The sequence below is a fragment of the Marmota marmota genome, unplaced genomic scaffold, assembly GCF_001458135.2.
Source record: "Marmota marmota marmota unplaced genomic scaffold, marMar, whole genome shotgun sequence".
NCBI lineage: Eukaryota > Metazoa > Chordata > Mammalia > Rodentia > Sciuridae > Marmota > Marmota marmota.
In genome coordinates this window covers 282,469-308,143 of record NW_025999945.1, presented here as the reverse complement: position 1 = coordinate 308,143, position 25,675 = coordinate 282,469, and the positions used below count along the sequence as shown (strand labels likewise).

Genomic DNA, 25,675 nt, shown 5'->3' with positions numbered 1-25,675 from the left:
AAAAGTAAGCTCTACAGGGACAAGAGGTAGAAGGAAATTGGGAATAAAATAAAAAAACATCTGAGTGTCTTCAGTGGAAACCTATGCATTATTTGGGGCACACCTTCCCATTTATCTGATCTTGATTCTAGATCTTTATTGCCTTTGAGCTATTCTACAACTCTATGTTGCAGAGTTATTGTCAATAGATGTACATATCTCCCGAAGAGATTCAACTGCTTCCTTTCCTGAAAAAAAAAGACAATTTCAACACGTTTACTACTTATGGATTTATGATTCATTGTGATTCCTCCTTTGAATTGTTAATCTTACCAACTCCCTTATTTAATGAATTAAAACCTTGACAGGTTCACATGTAATATTAGAGTCATGCTTTTTAAAAAAAACATTTTTTAATTGTAGATGGAAACAATACTTTTATATTATTTATTTATTTAATGTGCTGAGGATTGGACCCACTGTCCCACATGTGCTAGACAAGCGTTCTACCACTGATCTACAACCTACCTGTCCCCCTTTTTAATCAATAGATGGAAGGAGTTGCTGTCAGTCCATGAAGCACAAAACTCACATGCTACCTGTCCCATCCATATTATCCCAGATAAGTACTGCATTCCTTCAGAGACAGGGTACTCAATACCTCCCAGAGACCACTCAAGTCTTCCCATATTAAACTACATCTGTACTGATTTCAGGAAAAAAAAAAAAAAAGAACAAAACAAAATCAAATCTAAAAGTAAAGAAAACACAATAGCTGATAGCTGAGTGACTGTTTGTGCCCAAAGGATCTGCAAACCTGCCACCCTGACCTCCTTGCAAAGGCGCAGTAAGGCTGAAATGGCCACCTTAGGGAGAGAAGAGGAAGACACCAGCCCTGGTGGTGACAACTGCCGCACTCTACCTGACTTTTCCTGACTTTCCCAGTTTTCAGACACCAAGTTTTTCTCAGGGCTTCCTGGCAAGCACAGCAGGGCCCGTGCACCAATCTCAGGAAGCAGCCCCCTCTCACCTCCATATCCCAAAGGGACATAAAGCAAACAGATCTTGAACTCCAAATGCCTGAGGCTCCCTACAAACCCGGAAGCCTTGTGCCTAAAAGGGCGGAGGAGTGAATATTACATCTTACTCATTTCACTGGGCTCAGAACTTGAGCTGTATGACATGTAACCCAGGCAGCTCAGCAGGTGGGGACAAAACGCTACAGATCAAATCCCCTTAATCTCCAAACTACATTAGCAATAATTTGGGGGTTACCATACTAACTAATCTGGACCTACTGCTAAATGTTTTACCCACCACATCTCATTTAATCCTTGAAAGGTCCAAGAGAGGGATTATTACCTACCAAAAAGGGAGGAGAGGTTTAGGACAGTTTCCTACACACCAGCAATGACCTGGCAAAAGAGGCACACCCCACCCAATGTAAGCCAACCCCCTGGAGAATTCCCTTAAACATGTTACAAATCCTAATAAGAAGTAATTCCATTAACCAAACACACATGCTTTTTTTCAACCCCTTGTTGAACAAAACCCTGCAAGCTACCCTAATGTTCACCCACAGCAATGCAGGGGTCGGGGGGATTGTCAGCATCTCGCTTCCATCCCCCATCCTATAGGACTCTGCTTAAACCACATCCTACCATGTGGTTAAAGTAAAATGAACAAGCAGGAGGGCCTCCCTTCCCCCAGTGGCTTTACCACATGCTGCATCCATCACAGGAGCTTGTCCGAGGTGGAATGATTCCCCCCTCAGCCCCAGAGGATGGGGATACCATGGAAGGCAGAGCAGAGAGAAAGGAAACCAGATCCTGTTGACATTGCTGAGCCACTGGATCAAACCAGCCCTGAAACTCACCCCACTTCTGGACTTTCCAGGTTCAGGAGCCAAAACCCTCCCCTCATTGTGCAGGCCAGTCTGAACTGGGTTTTCTGTTACCTATGTCTGTAAACATACTCCCCTTTACTGAGGGCAAGGTCCATTTGCTGGTGGCACAGCCCCACAATGGACAGTGTGACCATGCAAATGCACCACAGATCAGTATATTAAGTAAAACTAATCATGGGATACCATGTAAAATGATTGCCATTTGTGTAAAGATCTGAAGTCACTTGCTGGAAGGAGACTTCATTATGGTTGCCTCTGGCAACAGAAGAAAAAAAATTCACTTTACACTCTATTTAGATTGCTTTTACTTATATTTTAAAAAGACACATTTAAAAGTTGCTTGAGGTGACAAAATTACAGTCCAAGGTGGTAATTTATTTTGGTAGTTATTAAGTGATGCTTTTGAAAGCCCTGCTGAAATACAGGACACAGAACACGGGGGGGTGGGAAGGCAAGTGAAGAAATGATCACCTCCAACCTTTGTAAGGAATTTTTACTCTGCCCTCTTCAGAGCTGGGACCCCACAGAACCCCTAGAACAGTTTCCACTTAAATGTATCCTTAGCTTTTTTTTTTTCTTTCTCTTAAGGTTCCACAATAGCCCCAGTTCTACATGTGACATTTCTGAGGCTCCTTAAAGCCCCCCAAATCATTCTGAGAATAAATTTGGTTTTAACATAGCCTTTTAGGAGGAAAGGCCCGTTAATTGTGACTTTGTAAGAAGTTCAAAATGCCCTAAAAGTATGTGGTTCTCTGGGCCTTTGGAGAGCACCCAGGTAAATGAGAACAGCCTGCAGGTGGCCCAGTCTGACCTGGAAGTCCAGAGATCCTTTGGACATGATCAGACAGAGCACGTCTACCAAGATCCATCATGGGGCTGATGAGCTAAAACTTTGTAGCCCTGGAGACACAAACACACAGACACTGGAGCAAAGGCCCACATGAAGTACTGTTCCTCCTCCCTTCTCATCTTGTGGACCTGAGGGTTTTCAGCTAGTGGGGGCCAGTGCTGACACAACTGACATCTGGGTAGGGACCTTCCTACCCAGACAGCGGGAACCCCAGGTGCTGGGCCACTGAGATAGCTCTCCCCATTCTCTGCATCTCTGCATACCATGCTTCTGAGGTTGCTGGCCAGGAAGTCATCATGTGGACCCTCCTGCTCGACAGAGGCCCTCCCTCTGTGGCTTCTGCTCAGCACTTCCTTGAGAGAAGGCTGCGTCTGACCCCACAATGCCAGCCTCCATAAGCTTGTTGAGTGAGGGGAAGCTTTGTCCCCACCCCATCCCCAGCAACTTGGCTTTAAGATAAGCAACTCACACAGAGCCAGGGAGCAGTCGGTTTGTGGACTGAACACAGCACAGCTTGGGCCTTGCAGCAAACTGAGCCTACTGTGTGACACCAAGGCCTATAGCCCAGCATGGGGCTGTGCTTAGAAGCAATGCCCTGCTTTCCCACAGGCCCCAAAATCAAACTGGGCACTCAAGTCCAGGTACAGAGGGGAGGTCACCATTTCCCCACTTTTCCCAAATGCTTATAGATCCTGAGCCCAGTGACCTGGAGGATCTTAGATCTGAAATTCAGAGCTGGCAGGTCACCTCCTGGCCTCCTGCTTTAGCTGCAAGGTGAGGTTCTAGGGATAGGCTCCCAGAGTTAAACCAGGCCTTTCCCAATCCTTGGAGGTAACTTACCTTCCTCTGAGGTGCATGTTTTATGCATGAAAATGGCTTCCACAGACCTGTTCTGGTGCTTGAATGATTTATTAATTCTTAAGTACTCTGAGTATTTCCTGTGTTGCTGAAACATACTGTACAATGTCCATTAATTTTTATTGTTATTCGTGTGGGGACACTGAGTGCCTGGGCTTGGGAAGCAATGCAGATGCTTTTCCTGCCTGACCCAGGGCCCTGACCTGTGAGCAATGGGAAGGTCCTGGAGACCAATGAGGAGGGTGGGGCAGACACAGCTGAGGCCTGAGAGGGACAGATGGAAGAGGGTTAGAAGTAGCACACCTGGACCTCAGAAGCAGAGGCTTTTGAAGAGTCGGTTGTCCTGGTTTGACAACCAGCCAAAAGGAGAGTACTGGTGGGGATGAGAAGGGCAGAGAGTGGCCAGGGAAGAAGCTGCCAGGGAAGGAAAGTGGGAAAGGAAAGCAATGGGGCCTCAGCAAGTCTGTAGGAGGAGGAGAAAAGGCAGCAACAGGAAGAGGGGTAGGGAAAAAGCAGGACGGAATCCTGAGAGGAGGTAGGAGGAGGGTCACAGGAAGGACAGGAGAAACCTGGAGACTTTGAAGTGAGTGGCAGAACTGGAGGTGTGGCTCAGTGGTGGAGTGCTTGCCAAAAAAAAAAAAAAGTTAAAAGTTAAAAAAGTGAGCTCTAAGGAGGACAAAGCTTTAAGGAGAGTGCAGAGGTGGCACATTGTTCTGAGAGAATAGGGAAGGTGAGGGTACAGGGCAGGCCAAGGCAGGGTGTCTGAGCTTCAAGTCAGGGGCTCTCTAATCAATCCTTGATTTGTTTTCTTTCTTCAACCAACGACTCAAGAGTTAAACGAGATGGCCTGAACATTTTATGAACTAACTGAGAAATAAAATTCTGGAAGACATGGCTAGAATTCCTCCTGAATTGGAGTGTGGTACCTAGGAGAATTCCAAGGGGTCCAGGCAATAGGACTACATGAATAGATGGGACAGCAGGAGCTGTCTGAAGCCCTTGGAATCAACACTCTGGCAAGCAGGGTCTATGGCCACCAACACACTGGCAGGGAGATTGGGTAGAAGGCTCCCTGAGGCAGACACAGCCCCTGACACCCTCCCACCTCCCCCAATGACAGAGAGGCCAACAAGTCCAGGATACGTGGTCCACATAGCAGCAATGCCCAGATACTAACCCACAGTTCCCAAGCTTTTTTTGCTTGGGTAAACAGTATTGTCAGGGTTTGGAAAGGAATCACCTAAAGTAATGTTTCCTGTGGGCCTGAGGGTTAAAGTTCTTCCTCTCCTACCTACACATAGGCGTGGCTACACCACAAGTCAACCAGTTCCAGTTGTAGCCTTGTTCGAAGGATAACTGAAATCCATGTTGGAACGTGCCAATCTGCACTTCTATACCTCTAGTTATACTTGATCCTGCTGGATCCCCCTGCAGCCAAATTTATACTGTGTATTTAAAACCATTTTGGTAGTGACCCCAAATAAAAACAACCAAAACAGCAGCATTAATATAAAGATATATTCCATAAAAGAGTTTGGCAGTCAAAGAGAAGCAACACACTTTCTAAAAACACAAGCATTCTTCCTCTAGTCTACAGAAAATGGTAAAAAAACAAAACAAAAATATCATCATCATCATCATCATCATCATCAACAAACACCCACCAGCATAACCAGTATACACCACACTAGAATGTACACTTCTGAAAGTGAATGAAGGTAGCTCTCGATCCCTGAACAGTAAGGACAGAACTGGTACAAGCTACAGGGAAGCATTAGAAAGTAGCCCAAAGATGGACAATGTCAAAGATGGACAATGCCCCAACTACTCCAAGGGTTTTTCAGCACATACAATAAACTTCATTGCCAAGAGCAAGCTCCAGAAGAGCTCCAACAGGAAGGGTGGGCACAGTGACCACACATATCCTGGTGGGGAATCACCATGAAAGTGAGAAATAAAATGTCCCAAGATTCTAAGCAGCTGTGGCCTGGGGTGCACAGCTCAGCACAGGCCTGGCTGCAGGACAGCAGCTCTCTCCAGGGACAGATGTCAGGCCAGCCAGCCTTTGGCGTATAGCTTCGACCAGAAGTTCTGCCCAAAAGGTTTTTGGCTGCCTATGTGGGGGGCTGGGGCTCCCTGGGCAGGCCATGGGGAAGGAGGGGCAGGATTCAAGTTTGGGTGACAGCTTTAGTAGCACCAAGACTGGAAGACAGTGAGGCCAAGCTGGGGAGGTGGGGTGTGTCTCGGGGGCAGTGTATGGAGGAAGAGGAATGCAGGAACACAGTAGATGAAAAGGACAGGCTGCTGTGGTTGGTTCTGGAGACACTCAGGGGAACTGAAAGGGACAGCTTTTAGTTCCAGACACTGTGTAAGGCTGCTGAGAGGAGAATGCCGGAGGAAAGGAAGAGGAAATGAAGACATGGTGTGAAAACATTCTTACCCCTATAAATAAACTATTTACACACTTTAAGAAAACGAGAGCCGGCTCTCAGTGGGGAACAGGCCACCCCCGCTTCCCCAGCAACCAGGGCTTAATGCTGTTGAAACCAGAGGCAGTTCCCATCCTGGAAAATGGCAGTGGGGCTTGGCGGGTAGCCGCCGAGGCATTTCGTGGCACCAGTCATGCCCTGGCTCAGGCTTACTTCACTTGGACATGGCTGAGGGTCCTGCAAATGACCCTAACCCACCATGATCCCGCTAGCATGCACAGATCCACTTGAGCCCCTCCCCTTCCCCAGCTAGGAGCAGGCCACTGCACTGCTGGACTTGGTGGAGAGAGAAGCTCTGTGCTCACCTGCTGTCCCTTTACCCATGTCCCACCCTAAGATGTGGCTGTCCATCAGGCTAGCGCCCATGACCCAAAGCCTGCAGTGAGGAGCAGGTGTCTGCAGAGGCTCTCGGTCTCCAAGAGTGCCAAGACAGGCACTCCTTACAGCCACAGAAGCCCAGTCTGTCCCTCGGGGCCACTGCCCCATGTAGAGACACTTCTGCCTCTAGGAAGTCCCAGCAGGGATGCAGGCTCAAGTCTTGCAGGTAAAAAGGAGCCCTGGGTCTTCAGCACCAGCAAGGAGAAATAGAGTTCATATCACACTGATGCCAAAGAAAGGGTGCTGGCTCCGGGTGGCTGTACCAGCTTCTCTCCCACTGGATATAAGGTTGATGACAGTGAAGGGTTCTGGCCTCCACAATGTGGCTCAGCTGCATTTGCTCGCCTCTGCTCCTCAGAAGTAATGGCCGGCCTTCACCGCCTCGATGTCTGAGATCAGGGTCCTTGCCAGGAAGATGCCAAATATCTGAAACCAAAGCCAGCAGTCAGTGGCCTTCAGCATTAGCAACCAAAGGAGGAGGGCGGGGAGCAGAGAGCAGACCGGTGGACACCCCACTGCACACTGCTCCCTTGGTCCACTCTGCCAGGGTAGGGACACACTGGGAAAAACGCTCAGGCAAGGGGCAAAGTACAACTGACCCACAGGTAGAAAGTGCAGTCTGCTGTGTCTCTTGAGCCCAGAAGAGGCAAGAACAAGCAGGAACCATGGACTGAAAAAAGACACTTGGTCCTGCCTCTAACACAAGTGAGCACAGCACATTCCACAGGCAGGACACATGTACCCAGATCGAAACCAAAATTAACAAGGCCACTCTATCATGTTGATCCCCAAAATAACAAATCTCAAATGTTTCCTATAAACCTGGATTCCATCATAAAATCAAGGTAATTAATGACGCTGGCTGTGCTGATGTCAACACGTCCTGTCCTTGGAGAACTGGGCAATCATGAGGCTCAGCTGAAGTTTTCCTACATGAACAGACCAAAGTGAACTTGGTAACCTTCAGGAGTGCTCTTTATTTTTATTTCCCCTTTTTAAGTTCTGACTGTGGTTCGTAATTGACTCCCCTGCCTGCTTTGCAAGGTTATTTCTTTCCTTGTCTACATGCTTCTCTGTCTTCCTCTGCAGTCACTAAGTACACACTGCTGAGTGAAGGAGAAAGGTACGTGCAAGTGGCTGGACCCACCGCAGTCATCCTCTTCAAGGCAGGGTTGGTGTGTTCACATGCACACCACCCACTCTCCCAGAAGCTGCTCAGAGACTGCCAGCATCTCCTCACGAGCTCTGTGCAGCACTAGAAATGTTCATTCCTCTGAGACCACTCAATTACTGACTTCCCTTCTAGGAGATACTGGCGGGTCCACTCACCCCAGGCCCTGTTGCCCCCTCACCACCAACACCCTTCCACCTGTTCAGGTGAACAAGCATCCACAAAGGGCAGGAGCAAAGAGGGGCTCATGTGAACAGGAAGAGGCCTGGGTGCCCAGGTGCTAGGGACAGGGAGGAAGAGATCCTTAGGTGACTACATTGACCTGAGCCGCAGTCCTTCTTCAAGCCCCAGGTGATCAACAGTATCACCTTCCATTATGCAGCTCTGACATCTTAAATCCTGCCATGTGCATCCACTTGCAGCAGAGAAGACTCTCATAGCAGGTGACCCTCCCAGAATATACTCCAGTCCCAACCAGATACCCTTATACAGTCTACTAGGGCCTCACTACACTGCCATTCTGTACAGTACCTCTTACATTGTCATGACAAGAGGCTTCCTTTAGGTAGTAGACCACAGGGAGACAGGAATCAGTCTGTCCTGGGTCTAGCCCACACAACACACAGATACATTACACACACACACACACACACACACACACACACACACACACACACTCATTCACACACACACTCTCTCTCTCTCTCTGTCCCTCTCCCTCCCCGCCCCACACACTCAGCTTTAAACATCTAATTTCTTCTGTCAGGTTCCTTCACACCATACACAAGCTGGACAAGCATTCTCTGTTAATGGCCCCCCATTAACTTCCTCAAATGAAAAAAGGCCCCCCCACCCATCTGCAGGCCCCTGGAACGCACCTGTAGTAGAGAGATGGCGATAAAAACACCAGCCACGATGTAAATGTTCCTCGGAAGCCAGCCCTCCAGCGCCTGGATGCAGCCTTTAGTGAAGATGAACTCATCCCACTTGCTCTTCAGCTGCAGGGAAGCACCCCAAAGGCCTGAGCCTGTGGCCCAGAGTTCCCACCCTGGTCCCCGAAAGCTCAGCTCCGGCAACAGAACAGGATGAAGCACATGGGAAGGACAGGCAGAACTCTCCAGGAAAAACACACCCCTTGGTTTTGGTCTCTATCCCGCTGGGGTCAAGCTGCCATCATGTCACCTGTTTACCAAAGGCCAGCTGGCCTAGTCTGTAATCCCATTTCTGTTTGGGCTACTGGAGATTCAATTCAACTTGCTCAGCACACCTCCAATGCCCACATCTGGAAACACAGGAGGGGGCCTGAAGCCCTGGAGGAAGACGTACCTTTAAAGGGAGAAACTAGGAAATGAGGTGTGGGGCATTCTCAAAGGATGGGCAGAAGGAAGGGACGGTGGCTCCTCAATTGTCTCCCACAGGAAAGCCTAGCTCCAGAAGACAGAGCCAGCAGGCAATGGTCCTTAGCCAACCAGTACCCTCCAATGTCAACCCTCAATGGAGCATCAGTAAGTGCTCCAGGACCTGTCCCAGCACACACACACACACACTTATTCACCTCACAAATGGCAATCAGCCTCAGTTCCCTTCCCCAATCAACTTTCTTCATGGCAATAATAATGGAAGACAATTCATTTTAGAGGCCTTAGGGTCTGAACTGTGCCCTGCATTCATACATTAGAGCCTTAACCTCCAGCACCTCAGAATGACTGTATTTGAAGAGAGTGCCTTTATGGAGGTAATTTAATTAAAATGAGGTCACTAAAGTGGGCCCTAATCCAGTATAATTGGTGTCCTTACAAGAGAAGATTAGTACAGAGACATGTAGAGGCATGAAGAGACTCAGGGAGAAGACGACATCCACAAGCTAAGGAGACAGACAGATTCAGTGTGTGTTGAGGGCTCCTTTCTGGTCCATGGATGGTGTCTTCTTGCACAGCAGAAGAGGCGAAAAAGCCCTCTGGGACCACTTCTATAAGGATACTAATCCCACTCCTCAGGTCCCTGACCTCATGGCCTAATACCCTCCCAAACATCCTGCCCCATCTTCAAAAATCCATGACTCAGGGGATGAGGTCTCAGTCTATGAATTCTGGGGAAAAACAAACATTCAGCTCATGCAGCCCATCCCTGAAAAATGGCGATCACTGAAGGATGCCAAGTTTTCGAAGCCACAGAACATATCTTTAATGCCCAGGAGTTGCCCCTGCAGATTCCTGAGACCCCTTTCTTTCAGGACAGTAGTCATTCCCATCACCAAAAGTCACCAAAGCAAGAACTGGAGTCAGGGTGGAGGGTTATGTCTATATCTTCAGGGTGTCTTGATCCTCTTCACATGTAAGAACTTACTCCCTGCGGCTTTAAGAAAATCCTGTAATCATGAGTCCCACCCCTGCCCCAGGCCAGTCTCCTTCCTGCTGCCACTGTCTCCCTGAGGAAGCTGCGCCAAGCCACACACTCCTACAGCTTCCTCCAGAACCCCTTTATAATAGACACCTTGTACAGCTCCAAGGAGCCTCTTAAAATACAGACTTTGTTGCCCAAAATGTCCATCCCTCTCTTTAATGCAGCAATGATTCTGTTTTGTGACTGTAGTCACAGGGTTTGAAATCTCCACCTGTCACTGTTCCCAAGGATCCTGCCTCCAGCTCAGGAGGGAGTGTGTGGGGCACCAACCCCTGCTCAGCCTCGTCTCCGTTTAGATGTCACCTTTTCAGCTTAATCTCCCCCTGCTTTTCCCACTCCAATTTTCACTTTTGCTAAAGCAGCAAGTTAAACTATAGGGAATACAGCTTGAAAAACTGACACCCTAAGGAGCTCTTGAAGTTCTGCATGTTGGGGTTCTCACCTGAATCCTGACATCGTATCCACACTGTGTGTTCACAACTTTTTGCTGTAAGATAATCAGAAAAATCAGTCACTTTTATCCTCTTGAGAAGTTAGTGGTAAAAGGCTCAAGAAAAGTTATAACCCAACACCAGCAAACTCCTTTGCAAATTCCGCTACAGCCCACATCCTCCAACCAGGATAGGACAGGTGTCAGCAAACTTTCTTTTATAGACCAGAGAGTAAATATTTCAGATGTACTCTCTAGAACAGTACAGAACTCTGCTTTAGTAGCAAGAGAGCAGGCACTGACAACATGTAAACAAACAGGCCTAGCTGCATTTCGGGATGGACCCTGGAATTTGAATTTTGTGCAATTTCCACATATCACAAAATGTTACCTTTCTTTTGATTTCTTTTCAACCATGCTATAGCTTGGATATTCAATGCCTCCCAAATTCCCTATGTTAAAGGTTTGGTCCTCAGGGTGGAGATAGTGGGAGATGAAAACTTTAAGCGGTAAGGCCTAATGGGAGGCCCTTGACCTTGAAGGGTATTATGGGAACCTGGCCCCTTCCTCTTATGCTTCTTGGCCATGAAGTGACCAGTTTGTTTCCACATACATTCCCTGCCATTGTCGGTCAGGCCTGAAAGTAATGGGTCTGTCTGATCATGGGCTGGAATCTCTAAAACCATGAGCCAAAATAAACCTTTTCCTTTTTCTTTCTTTCTTCTTCTTCTTCTTCTTTTTTTTTTTTTTTTTTTTTGGCGGGGGATTGGGGGGCAGGTAAGTGGCTTTGCTGGAGATTGAACCCACATACTAAGCATGAGCTCTGCCATTGAGCTAAGCCCAGCCCCATAAACCTTCTGTCTTTGGAAGTTATTTTCTCAGGTATTTTGTCATAGTGCTGGGAAGATGACAACAACCATTTAATAATAATTAAAAGCATCCTTGGCTCCCAGGTCATATAAAAACAAGCCAGATTTGGGTCCTGGGTCACAATTTGCCAATCTTTGTGCTAGGAAGCAAAAGTTACACTAGATAAATGCAACATTTACTACATTAGTATATTTCACAGTAACCCTCAGAGTCCTCAGACATCAGCTGTGCAACCTCAGCAAATCTGAGCCTCTCCTGGGCTGGAGAAACTGCTCATGTAATAGAAGTGATGGCCTGCCTGCTGGGAGCCCTATGACCCAGAACAGGCATTACATAACTGCACTGAGAGTTAGCACAGGGTCAGTTCTGCACAGGTTCAGCTCAGATAAAATTCAGTGCTCCTTCACAGGTCATCCCCGTGAGCCCAGTTTCTGGACCCAATTACCTGGTTTAGACTGAGAATAAAATAAACAGTGAAAAATCCACAGAAAATAATTCTCCACCATAGAGATGCTGTCCCCTAGACAGTGATGTGCTCCCCAAAGCTCCTGTAACCTTCTGAGAACTGGGTTTTTTTTCTCCTGAGAAAGGGTATAAAGATGCCAATCAAGGGCTCATGACCATCACAGCATCTTGTCCAGGCATCCCAAGTGAAAGCCCCTCAAGGGAGGGTGAATATTGCTTCCTCCTGCTTTACCCAGTACAACCAGTGCCAGGGTGGGCCATGAGAGAACAATCCCAGAATGTATGTGAACAGGATTGCAGAGGTGCAAGGCCTTGGGGGAGATGTGAAGGACATGCACCCAGCTCCTCCAGTGTGCAGCAGAATAACAGCTCCGGGCATGCGCAGACTCCCAGAAACTACTGGCTATACGAGGGACACACGTCATGCCCGGGAGCAAGTCAACTCACCGCAGGATCCGGCACACAGCAGGAGAAGGGAACCCCACACTTCTCGCGACTATAGCTGGCACCACTGCAGTTGAAATAGACGTTAAGGTCCCAGTCTTCAGGGCCATAGGCCCCACAGCACTGGTTCTATAATCACAAAAGCCAAGAATCATCAGGTGCTCCCAGAGTCAGCCTTAATGTGGCAGGATAAGTATGGTTCCTTCTATCAGACAGAGAAACTGAGGCCCACCCTGCTGTCTCCCACACATACAGAGATGCTGAGCAATACCATCAGGAAATCCTCTAAAAATGAAACAGTAGCTGGGTGCAATGGCACATGCCTGTAATTCCTGTGAGTGGCGGCTGAGGCAGGGGGATTGCAAGACTGAGGCCAGCCTGAGCAATTTAATCTAAAAAATGAAAAAAAAAAAAATTTAAAGAGATGGAAACATAATTCAATGGTAAAGCACTCTTGGGTTCAATCCCCAGTGCCACCGCCACCACTACCATCAAGGCAAGAGCAGGGGGCTGGGGATGTGGCTCAAGCGGTAGCGTGCTCGCCTGGCATGCGTGCGGCCCGGGTTCGGTCCTCAGCACCACATACAAACAAAGATGTTGTGTCCGCCGATAACTAAAAAATAAATGTTAAAAAATTCTCTTTAAAAAAACAAAAAGGCAAGAGCAGCCCCAACATCTCTGTCAAACACAAGCTGACTCAGGGGCACCACCTGGCCTCAGCACAGGATATAGTTCTACTCTGGCTTTAGTTGCCTTTTTTGTTTCTTTATCAAAATCAAACAAAATATATATGTAAAATAAAAGCTGCTGAACGTCTACTCCTGAAGCAACAGTTACAACTGGAGTGAATGGCAACACAGGAAACTCTGCCCCATCCAGGGCCTCTGCCCTCCCCACTGTCTGGTACAGCTGCAAAGAAGAATCCTCATTAGTCTAACAACTGTAAAACCCAACATGCTGAAAGAACTGCCGCGGTGTGAACGGTGTCCCCACACGAGAGCAGATCGCATTTCCACATCTGCCCTTGAAGCTGACTTGGTTATGGCATAATCATGACAAATGACAATGGGGATTTCCACTTGTTTTCCTGCTTTTAAGGTAAAATACTGTCTTCTCCATCCCCACCTGTCCACTATGCCAGCTGCTTAATGATTTAATAATTAACTAATATTTCACCCCAAGAAAGCTCCATAACTTACTGAATCCTTCTGGAAAACTTTGTTTTTTATTTAAAGCGAAGGGAGGCAGCAGAGAAAAGATGATGTGTTTTAGGTAATGCTGGAGCCAGCAAACCCAAGACCATGTGAACATAGAATGAGACTGTGGCACAGAACAGAAAAAAGAACAGTGAGGGGCATGGGGTAATGGCAGGGATTTGGTGGCTTTCATAGACCATCCAGTCAATGACAACAATTCGGGTAGACTCTTTGGTCATATAAATGGGTTTGGCTAAATTCCATGATACATGAAATAAGGGTAAACAAGTTTTGGTTAATAAGAATGGGTCATAGCTATTTTTAGTGCTCTCTAGAGTTTATTTTCTTCTCAGAACTAAAGTGTTCCATATAAAAATTTCCTGAGGAAGGTGGGCTTTCGGACAGAGCACAGATCAAACTGAAGATAACATGGCTAGGGAGGGGGTTTCTCCCAGGGGGCCTGGAGCAGCTGGAGCCCAATCCTCCAGGTGCAGTTGTACACCAGGGGGACAGGGACAGATGGACTTATGGCCCCAGCGTGGGACTGCTTAGATAATAAACCCCAGGGGACATACTCCAGAGAGGTCACATTCCCCTCCATCTGAGGAAGCTTCCTCTAGGCAGCTCTGCCCTTCTCAAACAGGAAGGGGAAAAGGTCCCAGAGAGGAAGGGGACAGGAATAGCTTTAAGTGGTGAGTCATGAGCTTAGGGAGTAGGAGCTCTGCCTCCCCTGCCCCCAATACCCACAGGGCTCAAGGTCCCAGGGACAACTGGCTGCCAGCGTGGCTGTTGGGCAAGGCTGGGGAGACCTTAGCCACAAAGGGGGAGGGTAGTGAAGGCTGAGATTCTAGAAGTGGGTGGCCATGGTACAGTTGGAATTGCCTGCCCAATACAAATAGTGGGTGGGGAGGCACAGGAAGAGAGAGTCTGGCCGGGCCACATGAACGGCAGAGACAAATTGACCACAGGCAGAGTACACACTCCACAACCTCCCTACTGCCTGCCACGCTGCAGGCAGAAACACAGCAAGGAGAGAAGGTTTGTGTCCCCCAGCCTTGACTGTCGAGCTGCACAGACTTAACTTAAGGCAGGAAAGTGCAGGTGCTACCACGGAACCCGCCAGGAGGCAGTGCTTACAGCTTTCTGAAGGGAGTCGATGAGGTTCTGCAGGTCGATGTCGTCCCGGTAGGATCTGATGTTGCTCTCAAAGAACTCCCGGAACCGATCCCTTACCCAGTCCTGGAACAAGAAGGCCAGCACAGCCACAGCCAGCTCCAGGAAGAAGATGAGCACGATGGCACCACAGAACTGCACGGAGACAAGGGCAATGCAGGAGTTACCACATCTACCAGGCTGGCCCTATACACCCATTTGACCCAAAACCACTACCTGCTGCAGAACATGAGCTATCACAGGAGACCCCAGGTCAGCCTGGGAATCCTGCGTTAGTAGCAGGGGGCTTCATCTCACCCGTAAAGGGGGATGGTTGATCACTAACCACGTCATCCACTGCACCACTGCTAACAGTGAATGAGTGAAAAAAGATGAGAGGGCTCTAGGCCAACGTGCCAGTCACTGTTATGAAGCAGCCCTCCTCCCTCGAAAGAAGGAAACCGTAATAGGGAGTGAATGGCTGTCCTATCACAAGGTTGTCAGCTCCTCTGGGACAAAGTCTGGGCCCAGACATTACCTGACCACTCTCCACACATACACAATCATCCAAATTTCTAGAAATCGGATTTATCACCCCAACCTTAAGGGTGAAGAAACTGAGGCTCACTCAGGTACATAGTTTGTCTGCAGTCACGTAACTCACACAGGACATCTAGTTCCCTGGCAGTCTTACCACTCTGGAGGCACCAATGTTATCAGTACCCACTCTGTATGTGAGCATGATAGCCACATACAGACCTTTCCTGAGATATGTCTGTGACAAGCCACAAATAGTGGCATTCTACAGGGCCCCTCTGCAGCCATAGATCCACATCCACCTCTGTCACCAGAGACTTTCAGTGTGCAAAGCCTGTGTTCTCACAGACACAAAGGCCACTAAACAGCTTTACCACCACTGACAAATTTGGAGGAGCCTTTCAAAGCAAGATGGAGAAGTACCAGCATGTAGGCATAGGAACATGCATATACACAGGCCCTCCAAATGTACTCCCTGTTCCCATGGAAGCAAGATACTAAACATAGTATTTTTAAGAGGGAAAAAATAGAAAAAAAATATGTGCTTTGCTTTTTAAATTAAGCCCAGGAAAGAGAAAGCTTGACCTAATAAACTCAACAAATAATATATTGTAAAAAACCTTAATGTGTTTTCCCCATCAGGTGCTATTTAATTTTAACTGAATGCGTTTAAAAATGAATTTGTATCTAAATATAAAACCAAACTCTTAGTAACTCGCAGTTCTACCAGGAAATTAAAGATTCTACATTGCACATCCAACAGATTCACACACCCTGGAGGAGGGAAATGATTTCTTAATGTTACTGACAACATCTTTTGATCTTAGCCAGGAAGGGCAAAGGTGAGTAGCAAACAAACAATTCCTCCAGAACTTCTGAGAGGAGATAAAAGGCAAAGAGGGGGAGTGGAGCTGCTTATAAGCACTTCCTCCCACCAGGAACTGAAAACCAGAGGAGCCCCACTTCTCCTGGGGAAAGGAACCAGCTCATCTGGATTTTTTTCCCTAAAATCTTACCACTCAATGAGGCAGTAGGGTACAAAGTGACTCACACTAGGTAACATATAGGCCTTCTTAGCTGAGCCAGTACCCCTACCCCCTATTACCCCTACCTCTGTCACATCCCACCCCCATCTTTGGGGCCACTCACAAACTTGAGCAGGCAGATGTTCTCCCGTAGGGCCCCCACACAGCCAGCGAACCCCAGTGTGAACATCACCACGCCCACCATCAGGACCAGCACCACGGGGTCTATTCCATGTAGCCGAGTCACTTTGGTGAGGTCAGACAGTACACCCTGAAAAAGGCAGAGAAAGCAGGGTAGCATCAGCCTTGAAGGGGACTCAAGGGGACTCTAGCTGGGCTGTCCAGAGACCTGCCTCTCAGAGCTCAGTTCTATCATTAAAAGCCAGGCAGAATATGGCCCTGACTACCCAATGAGAGGCACATCAGGCGAACAGATTCTTGACCACCTCAGTCCTGAGACCCTCACAGGAGGGTCACAACCTCCTGGACTCCACTGAAGCTCAGTTCCTGGGAGGCAGACCCAAGGCTTCCTTTATAGCCTATTGGGTGTCTCTGACAGGCCCAATGGAAAGCAAAATGCTGTGGTTGACTGTCCAAAGCAGCCTCAAAATGAACATTCTGTGGAAAATGCACCTAGCAAGGGAAGAGGTGCAGCAGTGCTGCCTACAGAACTACCTGTGATAGTGGAGATGTTCTGTACCTGCACTGTCCAAATTGGTAACAACCGTTTCTGGGTGCTTGGAATGTGGCTAGGGACACTGAAGAATTTTCATTTGTGTTTAATTTCAATTAAATAGAAACACATAGTCATATGTGGCTAGTGTGACCCACAATGACACAGCAATTCTATGAGATTCAAAGGAGAATGAAGAAGAGGACAGCCAGACCAGGTGCTCTGCCTAGTGCAGACAGCTAGCTAAGCAAACTGCTGCAGTCCCAGAGGTGGCCACACAGTGGCACTACAAGTCACAGGTTGCACTGGCTTCCAGGTCAGTGGGGCAAAGGGACACTGCACTGTAGTTCTTGCCCCGTTAGGGTTCCCAGGCTAACCTGAAGATGTCCAAACCCAAGGGCAGGACTCATCCAGTTCCTAAGGCTATGGGGCAGGAAATCCCATAAACCTAAGTGCTCCTGTCTCCTCCTGGAAACAAAGGCAGTTTCCACTGAAGGAACAGAGGGCTCTTAAGTTTTTCTCCTCCACCTAGCTTCTCTCTCTACCTCCCTTGGTGCCCTGGCAGGGATTTCCGCCCTCATCACCTCCCCAGCACCAAACTGCCAAGGACAAAGACAACACCACAGCTCCAACTGATCTTTGTCCTTGCAGACCGTTACATACTGGTCTCTTTTTCTCACCTCTCTCACCCAGGCTTGGCAAAGAGGTCCAAAGATACCTAAAGACCTGCTCCCACCACATAGGGTGCCTGAGGGCATGCAACCAAGCCCTGCTCCTGTTCTCAAGACTTCTGTAGGCGAGGACAAGAGCTCCAGGAATAAACACAACTGTGTTTGGGACTTGCTCACTTGCCCTTGAAGCATACAGGGTCAGGCAGGCAACCCCAGGCCCACTCTGGGCATAGCTGCAGGCAAGCCCAGGGCCACTCCAGGCTGCAGCAACAGAAATTTCTCCACATTCACAGAGCTCAGAAAACCAGCACTGACCACCCCTCCCTGCACTGCCCAAGGCAGAGCCAGCCTCAGGAGGGTTCTGTGGATCTTTACTTTGCACAGGAAATGCTCCTTGTCAAGAAACAGACAGGAGGAGGGGATAATTCAAGCAGAATCAATCTAGTTTTGGTCTCCTGGTACTCAGGGTTCTACCTACCTTTTCACTCCATGCCCAGAGTCCAACTCCAAGGAAGACAACTCCAGCCAACTGAGCAGGAACAGTGGGGAGAAAGAGAGAAGAAAAGTTAGATCAGAAGCCAGCACCATAAACATGCTTCTCACAGCAAAGACCACATGCTAGTCAGGATGCTTCTAGCTCCCAACCAAGATCCTAGGCCCTTCTGGGCGTGATGGCACACACCTATAACCCTAGCAGCTCTGGAGGCTGAGGCAGAAGAATTGCAAGTTCAAGGCCAGCTTCAGCAATTCAGCAAGGCCCTAACCAGCTTAAAGAGACCCTATCTCAAATTAAAAAATAAAAAGTGCTGGGGATATAGCTCAGTGGTAAAGTACCCCTGGGTTCAATCTCCAGTAGCAAAAAAAAGAAAAAAAAAAATCCTCAACCCTGCAGATGACAGGGGCTTCTACCCCAGGAAAAGGACAAGGAGGCTCTGCAGATAACTAGCGTGTACTCCTGAATGTATGACAAACTCTTCCAACACCAGATGGCCCCACAACCCAGAGAAGAGATAAAGGCCTCAGGGCAGACTAGGTCCTAGAGAGACTGTGCAGTCAAGCTCTACCCTGTTCCTTCTATATTCTGCCACACCTACCCCCACCCAAGTTCATTTCAGGGCACTCTCAGTGTGTAAGAGGACTTTGTGCCCCAGGAGCATTAGAGGTTTCCAGTGTAGGTGGGGGCATGGAGAGCAAAGCCCAGCATCAAGTACACTCCCCACCTCAGGCCTCCAGCACTGTATTCAAACTCAGCCATAAGCTACCCAGGCCAGCTGCTGGCTAGAGTTGAGCCCCCTCCCCAGGGCACTTACATGTAACACAAAATACACATATGCTCAGGAGGTGCTGGGTTACTAGCTAATGAATTAAAATAAGCCTGCATTAAGCAATGACCTCACTCAGAAGAAAAGCACCCTAGTCTCCCACCTGCAGGAACCCACTAGGGCTAAGCTGCTCCCTGGGCCAAGAGAATGGAGCCCATCCAAATGCACCACACAGGTTCCTGAACCAGGGAGAATCTGCCATATAAAAGGAAAATACATCATGATCTGTGCAAATGAAGCTGCCTCCTGTTTTTCTGTTAACTACTTTATACCACACCGGCATTGCACTGCCATTTATTAGTATCTCACAATAAATAACAGGGCTAGATTTCTCTATGACTCTCACCTTTCCAAAGTTTATTCTCAAGCTTCAAGCTATTTCTGCCGTTTTATTCAATACTAGACCCAGGTGACTGGAATGGGAAGGCAGGCCCTTTAATGAAAGCCCCAGGAGGTCTCAGCCTCTTCCAGATCATAGATCATTTTTCAGAAAATGCACACACTCCCAATATTCTGCACAGAATATTGGAGGGTGGTTCACAGCTTCTAGTAGTTGGTTCCCACAGTGGTCTGTAAACCCCAACTGAAGAAGTTCTGTCAGAACCCCAACCCCTGCATTTTATAAAGCAGAATACTGGGGTCCAGAGAGTTCAAAACCAAAATGGCAGGTAGTGAGGAGAAGGACCCCATCCCAAGCTCAGTTCATTCATTCATTTGTTCCTTACTCACTGGTTCAAATATTCATCGAGTAAATCCTGGGTGCTGCACTCCACCAACAGGCCAGCGGGCTGCTGGTGCTTATGCTCCTGTGGGTTCATCCTTGCTCCTTTCTACCACATCACCCCACCCCACCTCACACCAATTTCCTAATTGATGTCTTTGTTTTTCTTGATGAGGTGTATGATCACTTCCTCCACTTCCCAGGAGTTTCAAAATGCTATGAGAAGTAAACCCACAAGTGACTGGTAACCCCACAACTCCTCAAGGTTCTCAATACTTACTTCACTCTTGCCAAAGCTGGAGCTAGTCTTTAATCCCACCTTATCTGACCTTATGGAAGGTGAGATCAAGTCAGTCATTTCTCCTTCAACTATTTCCCTGCATACCCAGCTTCAGAGATACCAAGGCAAAGGGTTGTCTCCCTCACTGACTCCTCTTTCAGACCACACCAAGCGGTGGAGAAGCTCACAGCTCAGTCCTAGGTCCTTTGCCCTGCCTTGAGCCTGCTAGGTGATCTCATGATTGCCACAGCACTAAATGCTGTCCAACACACTGCCAACTCACCAATCCAGACCAGTATAGCCACTTCCCTAATCATGCAGCTCAGGGTCTCCTTGACTTGTCCACCTGAAAGATCTGATAAGATTCCAATCGAAAAAACACGTCTCCAATGTCTCCTGGATCTCCCACCCCTGCTCTGCTCCTCCCCAACTCCTCACCTTCTCCTTAAAGGGTACCACTGTCTGTTCCTCTGTTTAAGAGAAAACCTTGTCTTCGTGCTTGATGCTTCTTTCTCCCTTGCCCAGTATTCAACTCACTATTGACCTTCTGCTGGTTTTACCTTCAAAACACATAGTACATCCGACCAGTTTTCCTCTCTGCTCCCACCTGTCTGTTATCTACCTGCTCAGGTCTGGATCCTGCAGGGGTTTCCTCACAGGCCTCCAAGCAACTAGAATGATCCTTTGAAAATACAACTGCCCTTCAGAAATTGAGAGAAACTGGTTCCAGGAACCTCTGTGGATACCAAAATCCTCATGCCCAAGCCTCTCATATAAAATGGTGCAGTATTTGCATATAACCTGTGCACATCCTCCCATATACTTCAAATCATCTCAGATTACTTATAATGCCTAATACAACATAAATTCTGTATAAAAACAGCTTTTATCCAAGATTGGCTTTCACAGATGTAGAGCTGGCAGATACCAAAGGACAACTGTAAGATTACATGACTCCCCACCTTGAAACTCTCCAATGACTTCCCTTCAGACCTGGAATAAAATTCAAACTCTGCCGCGACCTACAGGGCTGTGCCCCAGGCTTCAGCCCACATCCCAGCAACACGTTCCTCCTGCCCATCACCCCCATTGCAGCCGTGCTCCCCACCACCCTGGCATCCTGACTGTTTCTTGAACCCATTCCCTGCTCAGAGCCTTGAAACTGTTCCCTCTGCCTAGAATGTTCTTTGTCTGTATCCATTCCTGGCTTCCTCCTCATTTCTTTCAGGCAGGTCTCCTCAAATTTCACCTCTTCAGGGATGCTACCTTTACCATCATATGTAGAACAGCTCCCTGTCCATCACTTGGAAATCTCCTTTTGCCTGATTTACTTTATTGCACTGAACCTAGATCAGATAGGCTGTCTGTGCTGTTCAGGGGTGTATCCCAGCAACATGGAGAAGGACCTGGCATGTAGGTGCAGAACAGGCCCTTGTAAGAACCTTACCAGGCTGCAAGGATAGGCAGTCCCAGCCTGTGGTGCTTCTGGCTCTCCTCCCAGGCACACTTGTGGAAATCATCTACTTCAAGGAGCCAAGAAAGAACCCAGCCTGGCCCAGGTTTATGGTGTAGCCCTAAACAGGGGCATCAGCCGAGAATCAGAGCAGAACAGAGCCTGTTGGCCGACTAGCACTATCCCCCATCCAGTGTTCCCAACAGACTTTCCCAGCCCTGCTTTCTGCAAAGTCCACCCAGCTCCCAGTGACATGTGGACCAGTGAATGAAGTCAGCCTTGAAGTACTCAACTGACAGCCATGCAGACCTCCCCTTTCCTGATCTCTGCATTCACTGATCTCACAGTTCACTCCTCACCCCATGTTCTACATCTATCTTTCCCCATAGTAAGACCAGCCTCAGCTCCACCTATATGTCTATGTCTTGCTGAATTCATGCTGAGATGCTGTTTGAATTCTTCCTCCAGGTAACTAAACTGATGCAAGGAAGCTTGCACTGCTAACACACACAAAGGACAAGTCCTCCAGAAAGATCCTCAACTCTCCGTAACAGAAGCCAGCATTCACTGCTGATCTACCTGCTCAGGTCTGGATCCTGCAGGGGTTTCCTCACAAGCCTCCAAGCAACTAGAATGATCCTTCGAAAATATTACTGCCCCTCAGAAATTGAGAGAAACTGGTTCCAGGAACTTCTGTGGATACCAAAATCCTCATGCCCAAGCTGTGCCGGGCAGGCAGCTCCTGTTCATGGCTGTTCCATTCATCACTGTTTTCCAAGGCTCCCTAGGAAAGCCATAGAGAAGCCCGGTCCCCATCACTGCAGCACAGTTCTCCTTCCCTGCACAATGACTAGGCTTTAAGAGTAAGAGCTTGTTCCCCCTCCCCCCCCCCATTTTGTTTTAGAGGAAGAACTAAAGTTAACTCACATAAGAAAGATGGGAACTTAGGGGTCACATGTCAGATCATGGGTTCAATGAATACTGGCCCAAAGCTGGAATTTTGTGGACCAACAATCATGATCCTTGAACTCTGGAGCAGATTATGTGGGTCTGGGCTGGGTCGTGTTCCCTAGCTGCTAACCTTCTGGGAGCAATGGCTCTGCTGGGTGACCCCCAGTCTCAGAGCAGCCTTCTTTGTTCTTCTTACATGACCCAATTGAATCTCCTCAAGTAGGGATCCAACTCCAGTCAAGCCCAAAGTGAGTCCAACCTTCAGTCTGCTTGGATCACTGGACACATATACTGCTATGGTCACCAGGCCTATAGCCCCACCCTTTCCTTCACACTATGTTAAACACTTAAACACCAAAAGAGACATTCTACATACTCCAACACTGCTCTTATCACCTTCATTTATCAGATGGAAAGTTCAGATGCAGAGCAACTTAGTCAATTGTTCAAGGTCACAGAACTAGTTGGTGCTACTTAAGAACCAAATCTGAGTGTCTCTGACCCTGATAACATGTGATTTCAGAACTGACAGTCACATGGGAGCCCAGTGGTATGATGCCACAGAGGGGCATTTGGGCTTTGCAACTTCAAAGACAACAAAACATAGCTATGTGATGAGGAGGCGCCTATTAAAGGAGTCTTTGTTCCAACCAGGGCAGATGATAAGGGAGCAGGGCTTCTTTAGGGATCATCAAAACATTCAGAATTGACCTTTCCTCCTTAGCCAAAGGCCCATATCATAGAAGTAAGAGGTCTGCTTGTGGGTGCTCTGGGCTGGTACACTCCTTCCTTGTCCTATAAGCTACAAGGAATTCCTTCACCACCTGAGGAAGCCTGTGGCAGTTTACCCAAGAGGGATCCAGTCCCAGCAGAAGTATAAACAGCTGGCCAGGCCCTGTTGGCCTGGAAGAGACAATTCCAACTCCAAGTAGTCAACAGCAGCCTCTTACCCAGGATTTAATGAACTTAGTCCTTGCAGGATTTCCCTTAAGCACGTGTGAAAGCACTTAGACAACTCCTGCAGGCCCCAGAGGCCTTTCCTCATCAGGCTCAAGGAGAACCACCAACAACAGGGCAACAGGACTCTGTCCTCTGGTCCCTGGTTCTTGCACAACCCTGTTGCTGACTCAGTCTAACATTCACAGAGTCCCTTCCTTCCCCTGGGCCTCCTATGGGTGTCTCAGAGATAATGGAAGGAAACACAAGGCTGAGATACCAAAAGATGGGGTGGTTCAGAGCAGTGCTGAACTAATGGCATAGGCCAGTGTGCTCTGAGTCTCGTCTCTGCTCTGGAATATCCTAGCAACAGGACCACATGCACTTCTAGGAATTTCTCTGAGCCTCATTTCCTCTACACAACAAGGATGACCCTTTCCTTGATCACAGGAAGGTTGTAGGTTTTAGCCTCCTGTGGCATGCTTACCCTGGGGCAGACCCCAGCTGAAGAAGCCTGGTCTCCAAGGTGCAGGCAGAGCAGAGGAATAGAAGATCCTTCAGAGCAACACCACAAGCACCTACTGCACTAAAGACACTGAGTCCCACCCCAGCAGCTTCCGCCCTAGTCTCTGTCCCAAGTTGAGGTCTTTCTTTCCAGATATACCTGCTTCATTGGGCTTCTGAAGATAACAGAAATGCAGAGCTCAGGGATGGGGCTTTCTGGAGATTTTCACATGAGGCAGGAAAAGATGATGGAAGAAAACAGGATGGAGAGTGAGTGGAAGAAGCTAGAATTGAGCCTCCGTTCTGTCCTAACATACTCTTTAGCTTTGAGCAAGCCATCCCTCTCCTGGGGCTCAGTTTGCCTATCTGAAAAATGAGCAAAGAGCCTAAGCACCTCCACTAAGCCTTGCACCCCTCAATCTTTCCAGGTGCAAAGCCCTTGGCCTTGGTACTCTCCAAAATAGGGAATCCGAGTTCAGGCCTGGTAAACACCAGAAATCCTTGTTGCTTCTTGAAATGCCAATGAATCAACTGAATTAGAGGCCAGAAAGGTTGCCAGAGGACACAGACCCCAAATCCAAACTCAACTCTGAAAGCCTAGTGGGCTGAGGGAGGATTCATGAGATATTCATCAAGGTTAGAAGGCCTTGCCCCTCAAGACTGGGACCACTCTGAGCTCTAAACAGAGCAGGGAATCTCCCTTTCAAAGTAGTCTCATATTAGATGAATCTGAACTAACCCACTTCTTAGAGGGAGTTTGGAAGATTTGAAAACCAGAATGAAGACTGGAGCTCAACTTCTTCATTATAGGGGGAAACAGTGCCCAGGAAGGAGATGCCTTGCCTGGGCCACAAAGCTTATCTATCACACACCAGCATTTCCTCTTGCCGGAAGGGTGGGTCTGACAACAAGAAACACATGCCCTTTCAGTGAACCCATGTGAGGGTCCCAAAGAGGAAGGGCAAGGACTGGGCAGAGGGATCCAGAGGCAGTTTCCACAGCTGTCTCTGTGACCTCTGATAACACAGAGCTGGTTCCACCAAGCCCCACCCAGGAATCTGTCAAGGAAGGAAGGCGAGGGGATAGTCATCCAAGGGAGGCTACAGGCAGCGCCACAGGAAAGCGGGTGGAGGGAACCTCCACCCCAGTTGCTGCCATCACTGTCACAGATCATAGTGATTAACGGTGGGTGGAAACCCAAGACTCCAAACCAGGGCCAAAAAGTAAATGCTCGCTGCTTTGTGTGCTGGATGATCTCTGTTGCAAGCACTCAACTCTGCTGTTACAGTGGGAAAACAGTTAAAGACAAATAAATGAACTGACATGGCTGTGTTCCAATAAAATGATATGTGCAAAATAGGCGGAAAACCAGGTTTGGCCTGCAAGCCATGGTTTGCCAAGCCCAGCACTAATCTATCACATTAAAGTCATCTGGACCTAGAGATGAAAGACAGGATTTCCTTTAACTCAGCCATATGAAGCCTGGGATACCCCCATATACTGGTGTCCAGATTTTATATTACATTAACAGATAACTTAAAACTATAAATAACCCAAAATGACATATTTCTACAACTAAATATTACACAATAAGAACTGTCTACAACTACATATTAACAGCAGAAATGAAACTCACATATTTAACAAAAGATTTCAAACACAAAAGTCTTCAAATGATTAATGGAAGAATATTTGGGTGGAAAAACTAAGCATCTAATCAAAAGGTACTAGATAGAATAAAAATATGATCTACATACAACAAGGAAAAAATCAGTAAATATGAGACAGGAATGACAGAGAAGATGGAATTAGCAAGACAAAGACTTTAAAATAGATATTTTACATATGTTTATAGATCTAAAGAAAAATATAAAAAGATAAGGAGAGACACAGATATTTAAAAGACACAAATGGAACTAGTACAAGAAATAGAAAATATAACATGAGAAGTAAAGAATTCACTGGATGTATTTAACAACCAATTAAACAACCAATTAAAAAAGAAGAGATA

General features: G+C 47.7%; 2 protein-coding genes across 2 annotated transcripts in view; both read right to left on the bottom strand.

Moving 5' to 3' along the window:
• Sh2d4b (SH2 domain containing 4B) overlaps window positions 1-4,883 on the bottom strand; it is a 105,304-nt gene extending 100,421 nt beyond the window's left edge. Inside the window, exon 1 of the mRNA XM_048801671.1 lies at window positions 1,856-4,883. The gene's annotated coding sequence lies outside the window, so the exon portion shown is untranslated. The remainder of the gene's footprint in view (window positions 1-1,855) is intronic.
• A 214-nt stretch (window positions 4,884-5,097) lies between these two features.
• Window positions 5,098-25,675, bottom strand: part of Tspan14 (tetraspanin 14) — a 48,297-nt gene continuing 27,719 nt past the window's right edge. The window contains exons 3-9 of the mRNA XM_015500060.2: window positions 17,976-18,026; window positions 16,278-16,424; window positions 14,577-14,747; window positions 12,247-12,372; window positions 10,477-10,521; window positions 8,510-8,629; window positions 5,098-6,886 (exon numbers count right to left, since the gene is read on the bottom strand). Of these exons, the coding sequence (XP_015355546.1) occupies window positions 6,815-6,886; window positions 8,510-8,629; window positions 10,477-10,521; window positions 12,247-12,372; window positions 14,577-14,747; window positions 16,278-16,424; window positions 17,976-18,026 (732 nt within the window). The 3' untranslated portion in view covers window positions 5,098-6,814. The remainder of the gene's footprint in view (window positions 6,887-8,509; window positions 8,630-10,476; window positions 10,522-12,246; window positions 12,373-14,576; window positions 14,748-16,277; window positions 16,425-17,975; window positions 18,027-25,675) is intronic.